Source organism: Aulostomus chinensis, chromosome 16 (assembly GCF_037954235.1).
Source record: "Aulostomus chinensis isolate RoL2024-O1b breed Wild chromosome 16, RoL_Achi_v1.0, whole genome shotgun sequence".
Lineage (NCBI taxonomy): Eukaryota > Metazoa > Chordata > Actinopteri > Syngnathiformes > Aulostomidae > Aulostomus > Aulostomus chinensis.
The window spans coordinates 14,964,829-14,981,984 of NC_141335.1; the positions used below are offsets into that span (position 1 = coordinate 14,964,829).

The 17,156-nt window shown below is 41.3% G+C and overlaps 2 protein-coding genes across 8 annotated transcripts in view; one reads left to right on the plus strand and one right to left on the minus strand.

Annotated features, from left to right (window-relative positions):
* The window catches only part of vps8 (VPS8 subunit of CORVET complex), a 53,502-nt gene that overhangs the window by 6,023 nt on the left and 30,323 nt on the right, over nucleotides 1–17,156 (minus strand). For both annotated transcript variants that reach the window (XM_086179861.1, XM_086179860.1), the window contains exons 26-36: nucleotides 6,608–6,727; nucleotides 5,928–5,999; nucleotides 5,539–5,658; nucleotides 4,236–4,292; nucleotides 4,033–4,115; nucleotides 2,826–2,910; nucleotides 2,612–2,710; nucleotides 2,326–2,415; nucleotides 1,480–1,526; nucleotides 1,242–1,386; nucleotides 87–176 (exon numbers count right to left, since the gene is read on the minus strand). In XM_086179861.1, the coding sequence (XP_086035987.1) occupies nucleotides 87–176; nucleotides 1,242–1,386; nucleotides 1,480–1,526; nucleotides 2,326–2,415; nucleotides 2,612–2,710; nucleotides 2,826–2,910; nucleotides 4,033–4,115; nucleotides 4,236–4,292; nucleotides 5,539–5,658; nucleotides 5,928–5,999; nucleotides 6,608–6,727 (1,008 nt within the window). The remainder of the gene's footprint in view (nucleotides 1–86; nucleotides 177–1,241; nucleotides 1,387–1,479; nucleotides 1,527–2,325; nucleotides 2,416–2,611; nucleotides 2,711–2,825; nucleotides 2,911–4,032; nucleotides 4,116–4,235; nucleotides 4,293–5,538; nucleotides 5,659–5,927; nucleotides 6,000–6,607; nucleotides 6,728–17,156) is intronic.
* Nucleotides 12,196–16,800, plus strand: LOC147247648 (cilia- and flagella-associated protein 99-like). 6 transcript variants are annotated; one of them, XM_086179868.1, is made up of 9 exons: nucleotides 12,392–12,680; nucleotides 13,176–13,259; nucleotides 13,344–13,432; nucleotides 13,685–13,886; nucleotides 14,035–14,176; nucleotides 14,269–14,420; nucleotides 14,502–14,716; nucleotides 14,877–15,033; nucleotides 15,168–16,797. In XM_086179868.1, the coding sequence occupies exons 2-9, from the start codon at nucleotides 13,197–13,199 to the stop codon at nucleotides 15,234–15,236; spliced, it is 1,089 nt and encodes a 362-aa protein (XP_086035994.1). In that variant the 5' UTR covers nucleotides 12,392–12,680; nucleotides 13,176–13,196; the 3' UTR covers nucleotides 15,237–16,797. The 6 variants fall into 6 exon arrangements, with proteins under 6 accessions (XP_086035993.1, XP_086035996.1, XP_086035994.1 ...); XM_086179866.1 differs by having other exon boundaries at nucleotides 12,410–12,440; nucleotides 12,564–12,680; nucleotides 14,877–16,799; XM_086179867.1 differs by having other exon boundaries at nucleotides 12,196–12,440; nucleotides 14,877–16,799.

Below are 17,156 nucleotides of genomic sequence, written 5' to 3' on the forward strand. Positions count from 1 at the left end.
GACAAATGTATCTGTCTCTCCAAATTTTAAATTAAAATTTGAACTGTTTTGACTTATTTATTATTCCCTGGGTATGGTGAATTTACCTCTAACAAGACAATAAAAGCTCCATGAACATCTCCCTTCCTCTCCAGCAGGTAGGCGGTACCTTCACTGTGGTTATGCTTCCTGGTTATCTTAAAACACAAAAACAGGATTAAGATTGAGAGAAAGACAGAGGGAGCACATGTGAAGTACTTTATTTGAACTATTCAGAAACAGTCAGCTATGCATATTCAGCTCAAAGTTTATGTCCCTTGATTATGAAAAACTGCAAAACTATCCAAAAACACCAGTTTAAAAACGCTTAAATTCATCGTCTGATACGCGTCTTCTCTATTCAGCCACAAACACTTGGATTTGAGATAAAAACAAAATAAACTAAACCCTTCAGGTACCGCACTTGTTCACAGTGCTACTGTGAACAAACAACCAGTTGGCACATTTAGTTGAACGACACTCATCTGCACTCATCTAAACTCATCTATACTCATTCATGGCTGAGTTGGAAATGTTATAATTTGTTTGTTTTATGTGTTTTTGGATTACTGCATAAACCACTTTGATAAAGACAATGTGGATTATACTGAATGATAAATTCAGATTTTGTAAACAAGCATTGTTTTGCTGTTGTTTGCGGATGGTACTCATGGTGCGCCATTAGCTTCAAACTAAATTTGCAAGAAGGGAAAACATTTTCTTTGTGAACTCAAGGCACATATTTGTGAGTACAAAACAGTTGAATGAAGTATCACTTTACTGTGTTTTTTATTTTGGTGTATTGTAATTTCTTCTATTTATTGCTCTGTAATTTTTCGGCTGCTACTTCCGTTTTTCTGCTGCTGTAACAATGAAAATTTCCCCACTGTGGGATGAATAAAAGGCTATGGGCATGGCAGCAATAAGGCATACATTAGGAACACTCAGCTTTAAGAGCTGAAGACATGTGAGAGATTTCAGTGAACCGCCCAAAGCAATATTCCTCTAAGGAGAGTTCATAAAATAAAGATCCTTAATTAATGGAGATCTATTCTGTAGCACTCCATGTCAAAACAGAGACAAACTAATATTTCTGTCAAGCTTCTGACAGAACATCGCAATGCAAGCATGACAATACTTCCTGTGTTTGTCATCAAAGTTATGAGTGTTTAAAAGGTTGATGTTGCATGCAAAGCACATAATTAAACTATAAAAGCAAATACTTGTGTGGCCTCCTCTAGTCTATACTGTTGGGAGGTCTGGAGGAAGGTAAGGACTTGGTGAGGTGAAAAGCGGCACAGTAAGTCCAGTAGAAGCATGTGGAGGTCATGTTCCTGAGGAAGGGTTGTTTCTGGATGACTCCCTTCCCTGAATAACCAAGCAGATGAGAAGTGAGAATGAAGGACAGGGAGAGATAAACAGGAAGGAGAGAGAGTTGAATTAAAACAAAAGGAACAGTACCGAGGCTCCAAGAGGCAGCTCAGGAACCTGAAAAGTTGCTGGTCATCCTAGAGACAGAGACAGAGAGCGAGATAGAGAGAGAGACAGACAGACAGACAGACAGTGAAGGATATTCACAGTTTGAAAATAAACTTTTTGTATAAAATCATGTTAGTTGACTGGAATATGAAACTAAGTGAGAAGTCAAATGCAAATTACTGCAAAAATCGTCCTGAATTATGTTTGCTTATAAAGTGTTTCATACTGGGCATAGGTAAATATTGGACACGATTATCAGCGACATCAATATCAGCTGGGCTCAAAGCCTGACATCTCTCCACACAGTGTGTAGATGAGAGCCTCTCTAAAGTCCATATTGGTCCCATTGGGCCTTATCTGTAAGAACCATGCTCCTCATTAAAACTGGCCAAGTCTTTTTCCATGTAATGAGCTGCCTCAAGCATTTCTGTACATTTTTTTTTTATTCTTTAGGGAATGTATGTCCAGTAGTATTTGAGCATCCTTTCACAGTGCACACTGGTGGAAACATCGAGAGGTTTTCCAATGTTAGCTGACGAGTAGCTCTAATTGTTACCGCTTCCAAGTGGAACTGACGGTTGGATTCGACCAGGAGAGAGTGCAGTGTATTTTGATTAACTGAAACCACTTGATATTGTGGATATCACAGGGAATGGATATCAGCCTTCAGTCATCATTTTCACAATAATATGTAACACTTTGGGAAGGTTGATACCAACATAAGTAAAAAAAAAAAAAAATCCAACAGAGAAACTCATTTTTCATTGGACTGGTTCTTTAAAATTTAATAATAATGAAGTACTTTGTCCTGCAATATTTTGAACTCACCTTAAGCTCAGAAATGATTTGCTGCACCTCCTCCACAAAATGAAATGCCACAAGGTCTGCTGACTTGCTGGCATCGAATGTGATCAGCTCCTGCGAGTGTCGGAGGCAAAATACGTTCATACACAGAACCTGTCATTACTCTTTGTCCCTGCCAACAGGTATGGGAAGACACTAAATAACCAAGAGGAAATATTTCAAATGATGGATCTTTTTTTTGATTGTTGATCAACCAAAGCAAGAACTCAGTCTCTTGCTTGCTCAGTAATTTGTCAGTGTCTGTACTGACCTGTATATGCTGCAGTGCTTTGTTCCTGACGGACAATTTCTCTTCAGGCGTGTAGCCCGGCATGGACATCAGATTGTGGAGGTAGCTGAAGATCTCCCCCTGAAAAAAAGTGGAAAGACAATTCCAAAATTCACAGACACCTTGGCATAAATGACATGCATCCTTTGATCAATATGAAATTTAAGTCTCCACCCTGAGTCTGCTTATATAGTACCTTTCTGAGCGGGTCTCTCAGGTAGCAGTCAATGATCCTGTCATAAAGATGTTCCTTCTCATAAAGAAATTCACAAATTTGGTAGCTGGGCAAGACAGAAAGACAGAGACACAAAGAAAGGTAATTGAGGCTGCAAGAATATAATAAGATCGCTAATCTAATTCTACAACTAATAATAATTATTGTAGTAACTCTAAGAGGGTACAAATAAAGAAAAGACTAAACTGTCATCAACAATGAAAAGTAAACAAATGCAAACAACAACGCTCTACAAAATACACTAAACCAAACATTTAGGATGCCATCCTCCTGACCAACAAAACCCTTCACCGAGATCCAGAGCCTCATCTAGCTATTGCCCAGTCAGCATGTCTGGTAATTGGACAATGACTACTCGCCTTGTCCCTGGGGTCATTCAGGAAAAAGGAAAGAAAGATCAAATGGAACTTAAGGGCTAATAGTTACTGATTAAAAAAAGCAAAGGCCACTTTATCACTGCATTGTGTTTAATGTCTTCATAAGTGTGTTCATCATGTGGGTTGTTTAGTTAGATTTTTTTTTAATAATTGTGTTGTCATTGAAAGTTTACACTGCATAAATTCAGTGTTTTTCTGATGCTTGTCTCTCATTCTGACTGACAGACTGAACATTTATTGAGAACATTGTCAGATTCTCCCTTTATGCAGCAGCACAAGAAAATGAAAAGGAATTGTAGTCCTTGTGCGGAAAAATATTTTCCTTTCTAAAACACAAGTAGTTGCTCACATTAATCTGCCAAGTTGAGGGTGAAACCATGGTAGCCAGGGAGTCAATCCATTTTATCATATTGAGTGAATTAAATATTTTTCAAAGCACAATTCACACTTTTTGTACTGAAAAATGTTGAAAAGTATTGTGTTGACTTGTTGATTAGTTTCACTCATTATTTGACTTTTGATAGCTACATGATGAACTCTAGGCCAGCTGTTATATTAAAATATAATTAAATAATGTTGATTCTGCAGGAGCATGGGGAAATCTGGTTAAGAAAAGTGCAAAGCAAAGTATGCCCCTCCCTCACTGGCACCACAGGTGTTCTCTGGAGCAAGACCCTGATTCCCAAATGTTGGACACTGAGTTGTGAGGTGCAAGCAAATATTGTACTCATCACTTATGCACCTGATACTGTTACCTTTAGGAAGCTACAAAATTTTGGTCAGCTACTCACAACTTAGCCTTCTCTGCGAGAGCCAGCAGCCTTCCTTCATTGAACTGGACCACACCGCCAACCTGCAGCAGCTCCAGCAGAACCTATAATATAAACCAGTCCTAGTAAAGACCAGTCACATGACATGAAGAAACTATCTAGACATCTGAGCTATTTCAATTCCTATTGCTCCAATGTATACTTGGTGTGTATGCCTCATCAACCTGTTGCCTCTCGGTGTGTCGAGAGTCATCATCGGGTCTGCAAAGGAACTCCAGAACCTGAAAAAACACAGACGGTATGGTACTGTATGGCAATATGGAACTCCAAAGTACTACATATAAAAGATACTTGGAAATAACTTTCCTTCAAGTCTTTTAAGCAATTTTTTTCAGAACTAGAATTGAGTTTAGCTTTCCTTAAAAGATCTCCAGGAACACTGTCACAAATTTATGAACAAGTGTTATTTAAATGAATTGGCCCCAGATTGGGAACCTACATAATTAACCAGCATATTAACAGTTACAGACTAGCAGCACCTGCCAGTGATTTCTTGATGCATTTCAGAGATTCTTCTTGCTAAGCTGTGTACACCTGAGAATTTATCGCACAAAAAAATCCACAAGTTATAAAGCTGGAATGCACTACATAAAATGTAAGAGCAGTGTTTGTACTCCTTTACCTTTGTCTACACATTTAGGAGTACATTCTGCACTTGTGGTGTGGGTTCATTGTGACCACTGTTTTTTACTCAGTTGCGTACTCCCGGCAGTTACTCTACCTTTTAAGTACTGTACCTGAGTGTAAGTTTGAGTTGCTTTTACTTAAATATTAAAAATATCAAATGTTAAATATTTCTTTTCATGTTACTCTTTAATTCCAACTCCACTACATTTCAGAAGGAATTATTGTGCTTGCTAAAGGTATTTGGCAGTTATATTTATTCACGAGTTAACTTGAAGATTGTTCTCGTCTCTTATTAACAGGTTTATTCTGATCAGACTTGACTCATGAACTGAAGTCAAAATGGTGATAAATAAAAAACATGAATATAAACACATAAACAGCAATTATCAAGAAAATTGGCATCACTTAAACACACCCACATCCTCAGAACAAAGAACAGGTGAAGGAATAAAAGGGTTTATTGTACCTCCTGTGGGAAATGTCCCTCTCCGCATTAAGGATACTGAGATTTGAACCAGGGATTTTCTTACCCCTAAACTAAATCCCACCACGATCAAGAGGATTGCTCCGAACATAAAAACCATACTGTGAACACCTATCGAGTGGAGGACAGAATGAAGGATTGTGGGTGTTATAGTTTGACTCTGATGTGTTAGACCTAGCTGGAGATTTCTAACTTCTGCCAAAACCTCAGTTATCGAGCGAAAATTATTATAATTTGATGTGTGAGTGACACAGATGTACTGCTGGAAGGCTCAAATTCACAAGGTACACTGTATACTTTGCCTTCAATAAACTTATAACATATGCTTAGGGGATTTGGGAGATCCAATAAGTTACCTGATCAAAGAGCTTCCTGTTCACAAAAAGTGTGTTGTCTGGTTTTGTCAACTGGCGAGCCAAAAATGTGAAGAGCCCGCCCACCTGGGAAGGAGTGAAGTCTGGGTTGTCCACCATCACCTAGGCAACCAGAAAGACATATCAGTCAATCAAAGAAATACAGTAACACAATCTAACCAACTCCAGCAACAAAAGTTCACCCTATAGCAGCCTTAATGGCCTGGTGTCTGATTTGCTTGTGGACAAGAGAAAGCTGAGAAGGAGATGATCCTGCAGGATTACTTTTTCACAGAAAATGGCCTTCATCCTTCTCCAAACTGCCTTTCCTATCAACATTACAGCGCGTGAAAAAGTCCCTACAGCACAGAAAGTTGATTTTGCCATTTTACCTGCAGTAAGATGTCCACTATCCTCTGCTGGTACTCCAGAGCCTGCTTGTCATTCTTAAAGTCTTCAAATGTCTAAAAGGAAGTTACCAAATATTAATAATAGAAAACAAGCAACATTTATTTATAATGTGTGAGCAGGTATAGCCATCCGTCTGAATATACAGATCTGTATGTATACTACAGATGTCTGCTCGCTAGTGTGATTACAAGAATATGGTGAGCATGTATACGCAATCAATGTGTTGATGGGTTGGGGTATGAGATACTGATTCATGAGATCATTCTGGCTTAGAGGAAGAATGGTTTACCTGTACGTATTTTCTGCTTACACTCAACTATGCTGTACTAATAATATAAATAATGACCATGCTAATATCACCCATTTCTTTATTTTTGTTTTTGTTGTGTCCTCCATCAAATGCTGGAGGTGTAAACCAATCAGCTAATCTCTAGGGACACACAGATGGTGTTGTTATTATTAACAAAACATACACAATAAATGCCTGGAGCAGGAATAACAAATTGGCACTAGGCTATACTTCCTTTCTTTAACACTAAATTGTGGTTTTTAAATAGTACAAATTCAATATTTTTGCACAAGAACATTTCATTGATTTTTTCAAAAAGCTAAAAAAAATAAACGATTCCTGATCTGACAAGAGTTCATAAAGGAATCTCACCATGGCGAGGACATTGAGGAATTCTCTGGTATCGAAGTGCAGAAGTGTATGAATAAAAGGGAAAACCTCCTCGTCCTCCGATGAGTCAGCAGAATGGAGACGTATCAGGAACTCAAACACCTAATGAACACACAGATCCACATACAGAGGCTTGTTTGCACTGATCCACACAGCATTAGTTTGTTTGTAATGACAACAGCATTTGTTGACAGCAGACAGAATGGTTGCATACAATCAACCTGTGGACTAGTCAACATTAATAGAAATCATAAAAGAACCATCCTGTCATACAGACAAATGCATGAAACACATCAAATGTTTTAATTCATTCGGTCATTTCTGTTTACAATTCAGCATACCACTCTTCTCTAAACCAGCATATCTAATCAGTTCACAAATGGACAAATACATGAATACAAATCAAACAACAACTATCAAACTATTTCAGGGAACTAAATCCCCCCCCCCCCCCCAAATGAATTCCACATCAGCTCTTTTTCTCCTTCGTTTGAACCCAGTAACCTCAGTGTGTGGGACTGACAAGTCACAACCTTCATATCAGCTGCATAATATAATACAAACCCCAAACTAGCAGAGATGTTGAATGTCTGATTCATTTCTCCCCAGAGATTGAGGAGCTTTTGAATGTTGCTGTTTGGAAACAATTATCTGCCCAAATGGTCCTGTTTGTGTGAGGCTTTACCCATGTATGTTAGTGGTTGGATCACGGGTTCCCTGAATGCCTGTATGGTGAGTGGAACAGTGATGGAATACTGAAGAAAAATCAGGCAACATCAATGAGTGACCAGACTAAAGAGCAGGGGTAGGGAACCATGTGCCATGGAGAGCCGTGTGTATGCAGGTTTTCCTTCCAACCACTTTAACAGGTGATTCTACTGATTAACACTCTTTTGTGGCTGAAGGTGTGTTAATCAGTGGAATCACCTGTTAAAGTGTTTGGTTAGAAGGAAAACCTGCATGCCATAGCTAACTCAGATGCCATAGAGCATCTGAGTTAGCTTGTAGCAGAAGCTAGGCAAACTATTGAACTCATCTCCAGCTTGCACTGCCAAGTGTATAAACCTGTCTGATTTCTCTTTCAATCACACAATCTTCTGATTCAAACATAAAAATCAGCATCATCAGTGATTACCGTTTTCAAAATCAGTGAAGATTGGTAAATCCTCTGCTTGGACATAGGTAGACATTGATGGTTTGTGAAAATGATTCGTATTATTCCAAAACAAACTTCCAGTTGTTGTGCCTCACCAACAGACTCTAGACAGAGACCTACACTCAAGCAATAGACTGTCTTTGGGCCTATATGCACATCTAAAGACTCAAAACCATGTGTTGCCAGCTGGAGGAGACAAAGAACCAGCTGAGCAACACCTCCAACACGCATGAGCGTCAGCTGATCAGCGGTGCTCACGCAAATTCCACAGCTCCCATGACATCTGCCAAAGCCAGTCCCAAACTGTGATGTCACCTAAAGTTATATCAACACAAAACCTCCAGAAACTCACTGCATGGACCTTCGCTACGAACAGCGAACCCAGTATCCACACAGAAAGATCCTGTGCCCGAGCTGGGACTCGAAACCAGTACCCTCCTGCTGGGAGGTGACAGTGCTAACCACTGCATCACTGTGTCATGAGTCATGTATTCAGTTTTGAAGTAGATACCATGAATGTCCTAGGAGGAGATAGTGTTTTTTTGGGGTCCTAAACTTCAAGTCTCACCACTGCTGAGCTGCCTGAAGGAACAGATGAGGAGGGAAAAGGCAGCGACAGAGAGAGAATTAAACTGATACATGGCAGAAATGATGATTACATAAGTAGATTTACATTTTCCTTGCTTTTTGCCAGACATCAATTATTCTCATTTAACCAGGCAGGCTTTGGTGGCTATTATACTCTTTTACCCTTTTCACACTGAAAAACAAGTGTCAACGCAGGTTTTTGGACCCGCGTTCGCTTGGCATTAGGACGCATTCGAACTTCCAGAAGACCCGGATCTGAACTCCCGTTGTGAGGGCTGCATGCCTGTGTTTTTCTCTCTCGTACGTCATCACGCTGGCAACGTCATCATTACACATAACGTGTGCTGATGAACACTGAGAGGTAAACAAACGTCAACATGGATGTCGCCATGTCAAATGTTAGCATTGTCGTTGTTTGCAATGTTGTCTCTTTTATAAAGCATACAAACTCGGCGCAGATTGGAAATTGTCCAAGTGCTAATGCAGCGAAGGAAGATAGAGTTTTTGGCTAGTCTGGAAGGCAGCCAAAGAAACTACAGGCGAAGCCTGACAGGTAGCACGGTGAAAAATCAAAATGCGACAGGAAGGTTGAGTCGAGCCAAGCCGAGCCACTAAACACACGGGTCACTTGTTGAGTCGGTCGACGCGGGTCGAAATGTTGAGTCGACCCTTTCAGAGTGCTGAAAAACCTGTGTTGACCCGCGTTTTTGTTGCAGTGTGAAAGGGGCTTTTGTCTTAGGTTTATGTGGAATCGATGTTGGGGTTTTGTGAAGTGGAGGATACTGGTAGTCTGCTTGCAGGCTCCATCCCTGTATTTGAGCGGCCTGTCACCTCTGCATGGGACCCAGACATAGAGCTAGATTGGAGAGGGTGAAGGGGATGAGCACACATCACACCCAGGTCACATTCACAGGAAAATGCTACCCAAAGCACCTTGCAAGAGTAACTGGTCACAGGCTGGTGGATCTTTTGAAAAAGTTGATTTGCTTAAGCGGCTGCACGGTGGTGCAGTGGTTAGCACTGTGGCCTCACAGCAAGAAGGCTCCGGGTTCGAGTCCCAGCTTGGGCGCGGGATCTTTCTGTGTGGAGTTTACATGTTCTCCCTGTGCCTGCATGGGTTCTCTCCGGGTACTCCGGCTTCCTCCCACTGTCCAAAGACATGCAATTTGGGGACTAGGCTGATTGATACTCTAAATTGACTGTAGGTATGAATGAGTGTGAATGGTTGTTCGTCTCTGTATGTTGGCCCTGCGATGGACTGGCGACCTGTCTGGGGTGAACCCCGCCTCTCGCCCTTTGATGCTGGGATAGGCTCCAGCCCCCCCGCGACCTTTACTAGTAGGAATAACCGGACGACGACGATGGATGGATTTGCTTAAGCAGCCTTTTGCCTGAAAAAGTTTGAGAAACACTGCTCTGTGGCAAGTGTGGTCAAAGTGATGTTTTCTTTCTTCCGGAATCTGGAGTGAGGCCAGTGGAGCTGCAGGAAGCAGAACATGGGAGAGGACTGCAGCTGAGGCTAGAGGCCTGATACCGTGGAGGATGGACCTGCCAGCAGCACAAACCAGGGGGCCACCCTGATCAGACTGTTGTGGCCCTTAGCTGTTACCCTTTCAGCTAATAAGTTAAGGTTTTAATTGATAATGACTGATTATCAAATTATTTATCAATAATTTAATTGATCACGATTCATGTGTAAGTAAAAAATTGGTTTCAGCTTCTCAGATGTGAATATTTTCTGGTTTCTAAGACAGTAAAATTAATCTCTTTTGGATATGAACAAAACAAGAACTATTGTGCTTTACCTTGGGCTTTGGGAAACTTTTCAACATTGTCTGAAATTTTATAGACTTGATTAAGAATCAGCTAATAGACAAAACAAGAGATACATTAATCAATATTTACAAAATTCAAGCTTACAACTTGGCTGCACGGTGGTGCAGTGGTTAGCACTGTGGCCTCACAGCAAGAAGGTTCCGGGTTCGAGTCCCGGCTCGGGCACGGGATCTTTCTGTGTGAAGTTTGCATGTTTTCCCTGTGCCTGTGTGGGTTCTCTCTGGTACTCTGGCTTCCTCCCACCATCCAAAGACATGCAATTTGGGGACTAGGCTAATTGGACACTCTAAATTGGCCATAGGTGTGAATGGTTGTTTGTCTCTGTATGTTGGCCCTGCCTCTCGCCCATAGATGCTGTGATAGGCTCCAGCCCCCCCCCCCCCTTTAATAGAAAGGAATAAGTGGAAGACAATGATGGATGGATGGAAGCTTACAACTTGTAAGCACTGAATGAGCCCCAGGTCCAACCTCACACTGTGAGTTCATTAAGACATAAATATACAATATCCAACAATCGATCTGAGTCTGGTCAGTAACACTTAATTTATACTTCTGATCAAAAACATCTAAAGTTTAATTCAGTTTTGACTAATCAAAACTAAATTACTGAAATGAGATAGCTTAACGGGCTGCACGGTGGTGCAGTGGTTAGCACTGTCGCCTCACAGCAAGAAGGCTCCAGCCCCCCCGCGACCCTTAATGTGTAGGAATAAGCGGAAGATGACGATGGATGGATGGAGATAACTTAACCCCACGCTTGACTCTTCACACATCCCAAAAGACAATTGCAGATATCTGTAATTTGGTTTTGACTTAGCAGAATGAAAGTTAAATATATCTCAAACGTAATTACGACTTGTCAGAATTGTTGTGCAAGACGTTGCACATGTGAGGCATCCCATTCGTTGCTCATTGGCAACTTTCCATTGGATATTGGCTCAGTAAACAAAACAACTGAATTGTGGTACCGGAGGAAATCTACATGAAGAAAATAGCAGAAGAAATGGCGGCTGCTGTTGTGGATAAGGTATTCAAAAAATGCCATGAAATAGAACAAGCTTATCGCCAAGGAATTGTGGCGAACGACAGTTTCATTCACTAGAGAGCTGTACTAGCAATGTACAGCTTACTGAATATTTTTTGTCTCCCAAAAAACTTGAGGACCTGCAGAGGGTTAAAAACCCTGTCTAACACACCAACTTCAGCTCCCTGCTGCACTGACATGGCGAGAAACAGTATGCAGGTCAATTGATTCATTGAACTGCAAGTAACTCCTGCCCCTGACTTGCTCCCGCCTCCCACTTTTACAGATATCTGCAATGTCATTTCACCTAGTCAAAAATCTAAAACAAGATATCTGCAATTATATTCAGACTAGATGGAATGAGGTTAAAAGATATCCCGATAGGAGGTATCTCTAATCAAAATCCATTTCAAGATATCTACAACCCAACAGTAGATATCTACATATGAATTCCGATTATCCATAATTCCAGTTAGAGATATCTACAACAAAATTTGGACTAGTCGTAATTCCAATTCAAGATATCTACAGATATGTCTGGCTAGGTAAAACTCAATTTAAGATATCCCGAAATACAAATGCAAACATCTTGAATGAACGGCGTTTGGAGATATGTTTAACAGGAATTATGATAAATCAAAATTATGTTGTAGTTATCTTTAATGTAATTAAGGATAGTCGTAATTCAGTTGCAGATATCTGCAATTTGAGCTGCGGATATCTGCAACTGGATTGTAACGATCCGTAATGACAAACCCCATACACACGAATGGGAAAAGTGACGTCATTTGTCCTAGTAAGAATGATGTTGTGGATATCTGAAATGACAATTGTGGATAGGAGGAATTATTTTGTGGATATCGGTAATTTTATTTTTGGATAGGCAAGAATTGAATTACAGATATCTGTAATCCAGTCAAGCTATTAAATGTTGCCTAATGATCGACTGCTGGGATCTGACCAGCCAAATGATGCGACCCATGCAGAATTCAGCCTGTGATGATGAGATAGATGTCCCTGTCATTCTGAACCAGAACTGCCACCTTCACTGAGTTAACACAAAAAGTCCTCTTAACTCCAGTGACATCACTAAATACTTCGATGAGAGCTCCATGTAACTGTGACAGTGTACATGAGGGCCTCATTTAAGACACCAAAATCTTGCTGGGGTCTTTTTCCACCAAACCTTCCTGATCTAAAGCGCTTATTTTGTAAGTTGGCCAAATCTTTCTGGCTCAAACACAAGACCAAACCAATACATGCAAATATTGCTGAGTATTCATTGTTCCTAAGATATCATAGTACATGAGTGACCAAGGGTGGTGATGTTGTAGTTTCTCATTAGCTGCTTCCTGGTCAAAAGAATCAGTGTGAAGTGACGTACAGCTCTCACACTGCTGAGGATCCTCCTTGGATTAGAGGAGCACTTTGTTCTTGTGACAACGCTCCATGTAAGACCCAAGCATTTTTACTCGTTGTTTAAACTACTTTTGACTGTATTTGTAGGCAGCATTGAAAATGGAAGCAGTGTCCTCATTGGTTACTCCCTGAATAAATAAGCCAATCAGAGATTGGGGTAATGACTTTGATATCTTTCTTCTGAAGCAGCAACAGTCAGAGATCACTTGTTCTATTTTGTGCATCCAAAGGCCAGTTTAGATCAATGATTGACAACAAACAGATGCAGCTTAAAATTTCTCAAGACGTCTTGAAAGGTTCTAAAACTTCACTTGGAGAAGCGACGTGCTGAATCTTTGGAGACTCCACGCAACTGCTTTAGACATTCTGCATTCACGCCACATCATCCAAAACACTTTTGATGTGTTGCACTGATACGAACCAGCTTTCTGCTTAGCCTTGTCTCTGTTTGCATCAGTGTCTCTCAGCACTTCTCTTTCATCTGCTGGCAAAAAGCCTAAACACTCCCATGTGTCATTCTCTGCCAGTTTACTGCAGGCTGAAATAAAATGGCAGCAGTCTATGGATCGCTTGTCAAACCATTTGACAAACCAGCTCCTCCTAGCAAAAAGGTGAGGTCTTCCATCAGTTCTTGTCTTTTCCTCAGTATTACAACTTTTCACTTGTGGTTAACAGAATTATTGTGATGCTTTCAGAAAAGCAGCAAACCCTTTAAGACAAATAAAGCAGAAAACCTGAGACACACAGCCGTAAATAAGCGTCGGATGGATGAAGAGAGGCAGAGGTACGGCACGGCGTTTAGATTCAGCCTGTTTCAGGAGGTTTCTCACTGTGATCAGCGTCTAGCTGAGGACACTGCTAGACTGAGCTGAAACCCGTGGTTTCTCTGAGGGAGTTCAACATGCTGGGTAGTTAAATAATACTGGTAATGGATGTGGCAGCATGGGGGAAGACTGGTGTGTGTTACTGACCTGTCTGGTTTTGAGATTTCTTTGAACCACAGAAAGTGAAGATTAACTTGTGTGTGTTTACCTAGAATTAAGGGCCTTGTGGAGGGGGCAGGTGAACCCTCTTCTTTTCTGAGGTGGCAGAAAGAGATGCGCGAGAAGGACCAGAGGGAGTTGGAAAACATGAAGTGCAAGCCTGCTGAAAGGGAGTTAAGCATCTTGGAGGCAGCAAAGGCCCGGAGACGTCAAATTGAACAAAACCAGAAGACTGCTAAACAACAGAGAGAAGAGGCGAGTAAAGATAAGTCAGCAGTTGGTGAAAACCAAGATTATACACCACACATACAAGAACTAGGCACAACATTCCTGCTCTCTGAACACCAACTGAAAACAGCTGATTAATGTGTAAAAATGTTCTTTTAACATTTGTTTCTTCTAGTCTGCTCAGCTGATGCAGATATATGCTGAGAAAAGGTTGCAGGAGGAAAAAGAATTGAGAGATTTGGTGCGACAGGTGGCAGAGGGCCACAAGAACACAAAAGCAGCTCAACAAAAGTTGACAAAACTCAAGCAACATATCGGTAAGCTGCTTGACTTCAGCCAACATGTGCTGTTGTTATTCATTGTTGATGAGATCACTTCCAATCAAATCATTTTGATGTCAATACCACAGTGAAAGAAGCCACAGAGCAAAATCAGCAGCTCCTTCATAAAGCACTGGAGAAGGCACAGGCCGAGCTCATCAAGAAATTTAAAACAATGAGTGAAATCCGCAACATCAGATCTCTTCCTCGCATGAATATGAAGGCTTTTGATGAAACAGAGGTGAGCGGAAGAGCAGATTGTTCTCATCTCACATTTCACACACTTCCATTTGTCAAGGTTTGCTTCTGTGTGCCATGCCAGACCGCAGGTCACGGTCTTTTGGAAGAGATGTCCCTGGCTGAGCTGCAAGAGCGGCTGGTCCGAGTGAAGAATCAGCGGAAAAGAGACGAGGAGGAGAAAAGGGAGCATATCAGGCAACAGCGACTGAGAGAGAAGCAACAGCAGCAGGAAAGGTTGAAGGCGTTAGAGGCCTTCAACACCCGTAGGAGACAACTGGCAAAGGCTGCTGCAGACAGGTCAGGATAATACTAGGAGATATGAATGTACCTGTTATTGGGGGCTGCAAGTGACCCAGCAGTGTTGCTCTTATCGCACTCAGTCAGATAGTTTGATTTGAAAGGGCTGAGTTCTGAGAGACCCACCAACATAGAGTCACGGTAGTTGTTCATGTTGCAGTAAAACAGAGGAGAAAGCCGAACTGGAAAAGATGAAGCAGGAACAGAAGCAGAAACGTGTGGAGCAATTGCTGGAGGATCGGAGGAGGAGGGAAATGGAAAGAAACGCCTTGAAGCAGGCGACAGCACGCAGGGTTAGAGACACTCAGGAAGAGAAAGTGAGCATGAAATTCATCACCAAGGAAACCAGTGTTGAGATATTGATGTTTAATGTTTCTCTCTGTGCCTGTTGAGATGTTTCACAGCAGCCCCAAATAATAACTCTCACTCGTTGCACTTCCTGTTGTGACAGGATACAGCTCAGGGGCTCAGCTGGTCAGAGTTGGAGCAGCGCTTGGAGCAGATCGTTGAAAGGCTCTGAAGCTTTTCTAATCTCCAGATGAAGTGGACCTGCCACCCATGGTGGAGGAGCAATTAGCACTAGGTATGAGCAAGTAAACCATTATCTGCATCTGTATAACCACAAAAATGACCTGTATCTCTACTCAAAGGAGGGGTTTCCTTTGTTTTTATGGAAACGAGATGGCAGTGTAACTGTAGACCTGTGGATGATGCAGCATGTTTGGGGAGGGACTCCATATGTGACTGATAGGCTGGCTGCCTATCAGGGAACGTTGTTGGACACAAACACCCAATGAAACTGTTCCTTCCTCGAACAGAGACGTAAAGCTCATGCATCCCATTGAATAAGTGCATGTACAAACTGTAATTGTGCACCTAGAGAAAACTTGATGAATTTTGGTCTGAGTATATATGTTTGGTTGAATTTGGTGTAAAAAAAAAAAAGACAGTGCTTGAGAAAGTAGAATTAAAGAGTTTATGGAGAAAAAAAGAATAAAGAAGTTTAAAAACGCAAAGAGTTATAGATCTGAGTGTGTGAAGGCCTTTCAAGTGAGAAGTGAAGTTCTGCAGTGGCGTTTAAGTGTGAGTGGTAGTCTGTCTCTATGTTCACCCTGCCTGCTAGCTGACTCAGACTCTCCCAGCATGGGAGTGTCACATGAGTACCAAGCTTGACTTAGAGGAGAAAATAGCTGCCAGCATCCTCCTGTTTTCCTCCAGACAAGCACAGCATCAGAGCTCTGGACTACACACTCTTCCCTCCTCAATACATCAGTGGAACGATGGCACAAAGCAACACCTGAACTGATAACAGCACCGGGCATGAACACAGCATTCGGGACACAACGTTATGTTTGACAACACTTTGTTGGACTGTTTCCCTAATGAAGGTTGATGCATGAGTTATGGTTGTCTAATTTCGACAGTATTGTTGTGACCGCTGGTTGTGACCTAACTTAAACAGGAAGTCCACAATATGGACACAAACGTCAAACTTTGGACAATTTTGGACCCCGAATATACAGTATCTCCTCCTAGGGTGTTAATGGTAAGGTTTCCAAAATTTAATACATGACTCAGTAACCTATGCTGATCAAAATGTATTAAAAACGTTGTAATAACTGGAACAGTTTGGATTTTATAAGCCCTCAAAATCAGGGAGACACTTTTCACCTTACAATGGAAACCAATGGCGAGCTCAACTCCTTTCAACTACATACTCTCAAACACATAGTTCTTAAGTCTACATTAAAACTCCCAAACCTTCAGAAAAACAAAGCACTGAAGTCCTGACAAAAATCCCTACAAATAATATGGTATTACATTCTACTTTTGACCAAAATCTGGGGACTGATGAGCATTTTTCAAACCAAAAACTCTCAAAAATCTTGCTCTCCTCTCCACTCTGTCACAGGTGGCAAAGAGCAGCAGGGGAGGGGTTCTTAAAGGGCCAGCTCTCAGCTCTGCACTCACACTTCGTGTCAGACTGAGGCTTCTATCTCCTAAACTACAAGTCTCACCACTTTTATACCTACATTGTTGGATTTGGCAAAAAATGTCCAACCCAGCCGCAGCAGGCGCCAGGAGGCTCAGGCCTGTAACAATGCTGCTTGCAGCTTTAATTAGGGCCTGAGCCGAAGACCCAATTGTTTTTTGGAGATTGATTTTGCTAATGTTAATAAATCCTGTCGTATTTTAAAGAGAAGTTGTCCTCGTATTTTTGCTTGTATATTGTGATAAAAGCTGGTTGACGGAGTCAGTGCTGACCTCCACTTCTTCTCTGTTCACTCTAGAAATATCAATATTTTTCCCTAAATTGACATTTCTGGATCAACACCTTTTGAGACTGCATTCACTCTTTGGTTATTGGTCCGGCTGTTCCGGTGATTCCCCGTTTATTATTAATTTCGATTAAAAGGCTCTCCTAATTTTAATAATAATC